The sequence below is a fragment of the Lucilia sericata genome, unplaced genomic scaffold (assembly GCF_015586225.1).
Source record: "Lucilia sericata isolate MDLA Ls3-8-SP2 unplaced genomic scaffold, ASM1558622v1 Contig000862F_arrow, whole genome shotgun sequence".
NCBI lineage: Eukaryota > Metazoa > Arthropoda > Insecta > Diptera > Calliphoridae > Lucilia > Lucilia sericata.
Window position 1 is genome coordinate 1 of NW_023994853.1, and position 8,485 is coordinate 8,485.

General features: G+C 31.8%; 1 protein-coding gene across 1 annotated transcript; it reads left to right on the forward strand.

Annotated features, from left to right (window-relative positions):
- Positions 1–3: 3 nt before the first annotated feature.
- On the forward strand, positions 4–8,361 carry LOC119608640 (the record flags this gene model as incomplete). The annotated part of the gene is made up of 8 exons (XM_037963136.1): positions 4–59; positions 3,271–3,736; positions 3,799–3,917; positions 3,974–4,128; positions 4,202–4,264; positions 4,326–4,435; positions 4,493–4,606; positions 8,229–8,361. Coding segments are annotated over 7 exons (1,047 nt in total), but the record flags the coding sequence as incomplete, so codon positions are not given.
- Positions 8,362–8,485: the final 124 nt, after the last annotated feature.

Here is an 8,485-nt window from a genome sequence, read left to right on the forward strand (position 1 = left end):
AGTGTTACTATTTGTCCATTAATACGTTTAGATATCAAACTATTCAATGAATATTGCCGGTAGGTAAATTGAATGTTTTTTTTTCTATCAAATGATGGCCATTATAGTGGTTTTATTAGGTTTTGTATAACACACAGACATATTGACAAACATACACATACAAATATTATACAAGTATATAAGTAAGTCTACATATACTAAAATCTATTGTCATACAAACGGCTTAATCAAAGAGTATTATTTAAACGAAGACAGACTGAAAAGGACAATAGAAGTTGTTACAAACAAGATAACTTATCTTTTGAAAAAGTTACTGCAAACTGGGAAAACCTGCTTCAATCTGAATAACAATTCTATAGAAAAACTTGCTTAAATCTAAACAACTTTTTTATAGAAAAAGTTGCTTCAGTCTGAACAACTTTTCTATAGAAAAAGTTGCTTCAGTCTGAACCTCTTTTCTATAGAAAAAGTTGCTTCAGTCTGAACCTCTTTTCTATAGAAAAAGTTACTTCAGTCTGAACAACTTTTCTATAGAAAAAGTTGCTTTAGTCTGAACAACCTTTCTATAGAAAAAGTTTCTTCAGTCTGAACAACTTTTCTATAGAAAAAGTTGCTTTAGTATGAACAACTTTTCTATCGAAAAGTTGTTTAAGTCTGAACAACTTTTCTGTAGAAAAAGTTGTTTCAGTTTGAACAACTTTTCTATAGAAAAAGTTGCTTCAGTCTGAACAACTTTTCTATAGAAAAAGTTGCTTCAGTCTGAACAACTTTTCTATAGAAAAAGTTGCTTCAGTCTGAACAACTTTTCTATAGAAAAAGTTGCTTCAGTCTGAACAACTTTTCTATAGAAAAAGTTGCTTCAATCTGAACAACTTTTCTATAGAAAAAGTTGCTTCAGTCTGAACAACTTTTCTATAGAAAAAGTTGCTTCAGTCTGAACCACTTTTCTATAGAAAAAGATGCTTCAGTCTGAACCACTTTTCTATAGAAAAAGTTGCTTCAGTCTGAACAACTTTTCTATAGAAAAAGTTGTTTCAGTCTGAACAACTTTTCTATAGAAAAAGTTGCTTTAGTCTGAACAACTTTCTATAGAAAAAGTTGCTTTAGTCTGAACAACTTTTCTATAGAAAAAGTTGCTTTAGTATGAACCACTTACTTTTCTATGGAATAGTTGCTTCAGTCTGAACTACTTTTCTATGGAAAAGTTGCTTTAATCTGAACAACTTTTCTATAGAAAAAGTGGCTTCAGTATGAACAACTTTTCTATACAAAAAGTTGCTTCAGCCTGAACGACTTTTCTATAGAAAAAGTTGCTTCAGTCTGAACAACTTTTCTATAGAAAAAGTTACTTCAGTCTGAACAACTTTTCTATAGAAAAAGTTGCTTCAGTCGGAACAACTTTCTATAGAAAAAGTTGCTTCAGTCTAAACAACTTTTCTATAGAAAAAGTTGCTTCAGTCTGAACAACTTTTCTATGGAAAAGTTGCTATAATCTGAACAACTTTTCTATAGAAAAGTTGCTTCTGTCTGAACAACATTTCTATAGAAAAAGTTGCTTCAGTCTGAACCACTTTTCTATAGAAAAAGTGGCTTCAGTCTGAACAACTTTGCTATAGAAAAAGTTGCTTCAGTCTGAACAACTTTTCTATAGAAAAAGTTGCTTCAGTCTGAACAACTTTTCTATAGAAAAGTTTCCTTCTGTATGAAGAACTTTTCGTTTAGAAAAAGTTGCTACAGTCTGAACCACTTTCCTATAGGAAAAGTTGCCTTATTCAGAACAACTTTTCTAGAGAAAAAGTTGCTTTAGTCTGAACAACTTTTCTATAGAAAAAGTTGCTTTAGTCTGAACAACTTTCTTATAGAAAAAGTTGCTTTAGTATGAACCACTTTTCTATGGAATAGTTGCTTTAGTATGAACCACTTCTCTATGGAATAGTTGCTTCAGTCTGAACAACTTTTCTATAGAAAAAAGTTGCTTCAGTCTGAACAACTTTTCTATAGAAAAAAGTTGCTTCAGTCTGAACAACTTTTCTATAGAAAAAAGTTGCTTCAGTCTGAACAACTTTTCTATAGAAAAAGTGGCTTCAGTCTGAACAACTTTTCTATAGAAAAAGTTGCTTCAGTCTGAACAACTTTTCTATAGAAAAAGTTGCTTCAGTCTGAACAACTTTTCTATAGAAAAAGTTGCTTCAGTCTGAACAACTTTTCTATAGAAAAAGTTGCTTCAGTCTGAACAACTTTTCTATAGAAAAAGTTGCTTCAGTCTGCTGAACAACTTTTCTATAGAAAAAGTTGCTTCAGTCTGCTGAACAACTTTTCTATAGAAAAAGTTGCTTCAGTCTGCTGAACAACTTTTCTATAGAAAAAGTTGCTTCAGTCTGCTGAACAACTTTTCTATAGAAAAAGTTGCTTCAGTCTGCTGAACAACTTTTCTATAGAAAAAGTTGCTTCAGTCTGCTGAACAACTTTTCTATAGAAAAAGTTGCTTCAGTCTGCTGAACAACTTTTCTATAGAAAAAGTTGCTTCAGTCTGAACAACTTTTCTATAGAAAAAGTTGCTTCAGTCTGAACAACTTTTCTATAGAAAAAGTTGCTTCAGTCTGAACAACTTTTCTATAAAAAAAGTTGCTTCAGTCTCTACAACTTTTCTATAGAAAAAGTTGCTTCAGTTTGAACAACTTTTCTATAGAAAAAGTTGCTTCATTCTGCTGAACAACTTTTCTATAGAAAAAGTTGCTTCATTCTGCAGAACAACTTTTCTATAGAAAAAGTTGCTTCATTCTGCAGAACAACTTTTCTATAGAAAAAGTTGTTTCAGTCTGCTGAACAACTTTTCTATAGAAAAAGTTGCTTCAGTCTGAACAACTTTTCTATAGAAAAAGTTGCTTCAATTGGAACAACTTTTCTATATAAAAAGTTGCTTCAGTCTAAACAACTTTTCTATAGAAAAAGTTGCTTCAGTCTGAACAACTTTTCTATGGAAAAGTTGCTTTAATCTGAACAACTTTTCTATAGAAAAGTTGCTTCTGTCTGAACAACATTTCTATAGAAAAAGTGGCTTCAGTCTGAACAACTTTTCTATAGAAAAAGTGGCTTCAGTCTGAACAACTTTTCTATACAAAAAGTTGCTTCAGTCTGAACCACTTTCCTATAGAAAAGGTTGCTTCAGTCTGAACCTCTTTTTTATAGGGAAAGTTGCTTCACTCTGAATGGATCTAATATCCATTCTTGTTGTATTTTACTTTAAAGAAGTTTTATCTTTACTTTCAGCCTCCACAAGTTAAGCTCCGTAGATCGCCATGAGTTCTTTGAGTTTATGGAAAATTTGGCCAACTCTACCTATATAAATTTTCAAAATATACCCAACAACCAATTGGTAGACATAATACTAGATCGTTTAAATATTACCCCCGATAAATATATGCAACTTATATATAATTTAACCGGAGATAAATCTATTAGATACAGAAACGATTTAAATGACGTAGCTGATAAAATACGTAGTACTACAGGAGATTTTATTATAGAAACGAGACAAATTTTAACCGAATATGGTCTTTGTTATATGACCAACACGATGTTATCGGAAAAGTTTACATCTTTGTATTTAATATGGGGTGAATATCCGGTAAATGAAATGAGAGCTCTTAAGTCTACATTGCAGGTTAAGCAGAGTAGTTATTTTGACAGTGATGTTAGTTATAATTTTTTGGGTTTCAACAATAGACCCATAGATGTAAGTGATTGTTTAGAACCACAAATATGAAGACTTTTTTAATGTATATACTTAATTTGTAGGGATTTTTGCATAGTTCTTATGAAATCATGCAAGTGGATCATAATTTGGGTTATACTAATGAATCCTTGCAGGTGGATGTGGATTGTATAGAAATTATTACCGAAGAGGGTTTTGAAAGGTATACTTTTAAAGGGCAATTTTTTCATGATATTGTTAAGTTAATTTCCTTTCCAGTGGCGCCAGTGTGGAACAGCGTAAATGTCGTTTTCAGCATGAAAGTAATTTGACTCATTATCCGATATATACGAGAAATCTATGCCTCCAGGAATGTCGCTTAAATTTGGTTTATAAGACATGCAAATGTATACCACACTTTTATCCAAATCGCAGTATGTTATTACAAACAATGTTAATTTATAAATAAAATAATAAAATTTTAAATTTATTCATTATTTATTTTAGTACCTAAACCCAAACCGGTTTGTAATTATAAAATTCTACGTGAATGTTTTGTCCAAAATGCACGTAAGTTTTGTTTTATATATATTAAAATAAAAATTTTAATTTCTAGTTTTATTTACTCTAGATTTTTTTATAAAATTATACAAAGTCGATAGTAATGGTAACAAACAAATGGTACCCTGTTATTGTGCCCAAAATTGTCAGGATGCCATCGTCAATAAGAGATCGAAATTTGTAAGATGGCATACAAATTTTCACCAAACAAAACTGTTAAAATTTTTTATATTACAGCAATTACAAAAACAAATGCTTTGGTCGGTGGTAATAGTCTTTTATTTGCCATTATTAATTTGCCCACTTACCGCCTGAAGCGATTAATTATATTTTCTTTCACCGATTTGATGGGTAAGTCAAATGGATTAATATCTAGTCCATAGGCTATGGTCTAGTCTGTAGTATAAGCTACGGTCTAAAACTATGGTCTTGTCTATAGTGTAGTCTTGGTCTACATTCTAGTCTATAGTCTAGTCTATAGTCTAGTCTATAGTCTAGTCTATAGTCTAGTCTATAGTCTAGTCTATAGTCTAGTCTATAGTCTAGTCTATAGTCTAGTCTATAGTCTAGTCTATAGTCTAGTCTATAGTCTAGTCTATAGTCTAGTCTATTAGTCTAGTCTATAGTTAGTCTATAGTCTAGTCTATAGTCTAGTCTATAGTCTATAGTCTGTCTATAGTCTAGTCTATAGTCTAGTCTATAGTCTAGTCTATAGTCTAGTCTATAGTCTAGTCTATAGTCTAGTCTATAGTCTAGTCTATAGTCTAGTCTATAGTCTAGTCTATAGTCTAGTCTATAGTCTAGTCTATAGTCTAGTCTATAGTCTAGTCTATAGTCTAGTCTATAGTCTAGTCTATAGTCTAGTCTATAGTCTAGTCTATAGTCTAGTCTATAGTCTAGTCTATAGTCTAGTCTATAGTCTAGTCTATAGTCTAGTCTATAGTCTAGTCTATAGTCTAGTCTATAGTCTAGTCTATAGTCTTGTCTATATTCTAGTCTATAGTCTAGTCTATAGTCTAGTCTATAGTCTAGTCTATAGTCTAGTCTATAGTCTGTCTATAGTCTAGTCTATAGTCTAGTCTATAGTCTAGTCTATAGTCTAGTCTATAGTCTAGTCTATAGTCTAGTCTTGTCTATAGTCTAGTCTATAGTCTAGTCTTGTCTATAGTCTTGTCTATAGTCTAGTCTATAGTCTAGTCTTGTCTATAGTCTAGTCTATAGTCTAGTCTATAGTCTAGTATATAGTCTAGTCTATAGTCTAGTCTAGTCTATAGTCTAGTCTATAGTCTAGTCTATAGTCTAGTCTATAGTCTAGTCTATAGTCTAGTCTATAGTCTAGTCTATAGTCTAGTCTATAGTCTAGTCTATAGTCTAGTCTATAGTCTAGATCTATAGTCTAGTCATAGTCTAGTCCTATAGCTAGTCTATAAGTCTAGTCCTTAGTCTGAGTCTATAGTCTAGTCTATAGTCTAGTCTATAGTGTCTAGTCTATAGTCCTAGTCTATAGTCTAGTCACTAGTCAGTCTATAGTCTAGTCTATAGTCGTAGTCTATAGGTCTAGTCTATAGTCGAGTCTATAGTCTAGTCTATAGGTGCTAGTCCTATAGTCTAGTCTATAGTCTAGTGGGCTATAGTCTAGTCCTATAGCTAGTCTATCGTCTAGTCTATAGTCTATTAGTAGCTATATTGTCTATGTCCGATCTAGATCTAGTCCTATAGTCTAGTCTATAGTCTAGTCGATAGTCTAGTCTATAGTCTAGTCTATAGGTCTAGTCTATAGTCTAGTCCTGATAGTCTAGTCTATAGTCTAAGTCTATAGTCTAGTCTATAGTCTAGTCCTATAGTCTAGTCTATAGCTAGTTAGTCTGTCTATAGTCTTAGTCTATAGTCTAGTCTATAGTCTAGTCTATAGTCTAGTCTATAGTCTAGTCTATAGTCTACAGTCTATAGTCTAGTCTATAGTCTAGTCTATAGTCAGTCATAGTAGTCTAGTCTATAGTCTAGTCTATAGTCTAGTCTATAGTCTATCTAAGTCTAGTCTATAGTCTAGTCTATAGTCTAGTCTATAGTCTAGTCTATAGTCTAGTCTATAGTCTAGTCTATAGTCTAGTCTATAGTCTAGTCTATAGTCCTAGTCTATAGTCTAGTCCAGTATAGTCTATTCTAGTCTATAGTAGTCTTAGTCTAGTCATTAGTCTAGTCTATAGTCTAGTCTATAGTCTAGTCTATAGTCTAGTCTATAGTCTTCGTCCTATAGTCTAGTCTATAGTCTAGTCTATAGTCTAGTCTATAGTCTAGTCTATAGTCTAGTCTATAGTCTAGTCTATAGTCTAGTCTATAGTCTAGTCTATTAGTCTAGTCTATAGTCTAGTCTATAGTCTAGTCTATAGTCTAGTCTATAGTCTAGTCTATAGTCTAGTCTATAGTCTAGTCTATAGTCTAGTCTATAGTCTAGTCTATAGTCTAGTCTATAGTCTAGTCTATAGTCTAGTCTATAGTCCTAGTCTATAGTCTAGTCTATAGTCTAGTCTATAGTCTAGTCTATTAGTCTAGTCTATAGTCTAGTCTATAGTCTAGTCTATAGTCTAGTCTATAGTCTAGTCTATAGTCTAGTCTATAGTCTAGTCTATAGTCTAGTCTATAGTCTAGTCTATAGTCTAGTCTATAGTCTAGTCTATAGTCTAGTCTATAGTCTAGTCTATAGTCTAGTCTATAGTCTAGTCTATAGTCTAGTCTATAGTCTAGTCTATAGTCTATAGTCTAGTCTATAGTCTAGTCTATAGTCTAGTCTATAGTCTAGTCTATAGTCTAGTCTATAGTCTAGTCTATAGTCCTAGGTCTATAGTCTAGTCTATAGTTCTAGTCTATAGTCTAGTCTATAGTCTAGTCTATAGTCTAGTCTATAGTCTAGTCTATAGTCTAGTCTATAGTCTAGTCTATAGTCTAGTCTAGAGTCTAGTCTATAGTCTAGTCTATAGTCTAGTCTAGTCTAGTCTAGTCTATAGTCTAGTCTATAGTCGTTTCTATAGTCTAGTCTAGTCTAGTCTATAGTCTAGTCTATAGTCTAGTCTATAGTCTAGTCTATAGTCTAGTCTATAGTCTAGTCTATAGTCTAGTCTATAGTCTAGTCTATAGTCTAGTCTATAGTCTAGTCTATAGTCTAGTCTATAGTCTAGTCTATAGTCTAGTCTATAGTCTAGTCTATAGTCTAGTCTATAGTCTAGTCTATAGTCTAGTCTATAGTCTAGTCTATAGTCTAGTCTATTAGTCTAGTCTATAGTCTAGTCTATAGTCTAGTCTATAGTCTAGTCTATAGTCTAGTCTATAGTCTAGTCTATAGTCTAGTCTATAGTCTAGTCTATAGTCTAGTCTATAGTCTAGTCTATAGTCTAGTCTATAGTCTAGTCTATAGTCTAGTCTATAGTCTAGTCTATAGTCTAGTCTATAGTCTAGTCTAGTCTCTAGTCTATAGTCTAGTCTAGTCTATAGTCTAGTCTATAGTCTAGTCTAGAGTCTAGTCTAGTCTATAGTCTAGTCTATAGTCTAGTCTGTAGTCTAGTCTATCGACTTGTCTAGTCTATAGTATAGTCTATAATAGAGTATATAATCTAGTCCATGGTCTAGTCTATAGTCTAGTCTATAGTCTAGTCTATAGTCTAGTCTATAGTCTAGTCTATAGTCTAGTCTATAGTCTAGTATATAGTCTAGTCTATAGTTTAGTCTATAATCTGGTCCGTAGTCTATTCTATAATCTAGTCTATAATTTAGTATATAATCTATTATATAATCTGGTCTATATATTAGTCTATAATCCAGTCTATAATTTAGTCTATAATGTAGTCTATAATCTAGTCTATAATCTAGTCTATAATCTAGTCTATAGTCTAGACTATAGTTATTAAGTCTACAGTCTAGTGGTCTATAGTCTACCTTATATCTCTTTTGAATCTTCTTTTCTGTTTCCTGTTTTCAGTTTCTATTGGCGGTACAGCTGGTCTCTTTTTGGGCTTCAGTGTCTTGTGCTTGGTGGAAGTTATTTATTATTTTACTTTAAGATTATTGTTTTATTTAATTAAGTCTTGCTTTAAAAGAAATATGTATTAACATCGAAGATTTTCATAGAAATATTCATTCACTTTTTGAAATTTAAAATAAATATAACACCAAATTTTATGAATTATTTTTTGTCTAAAGATTTATAAGTTTATTTTCTTTTTTTGTGATTTTTTT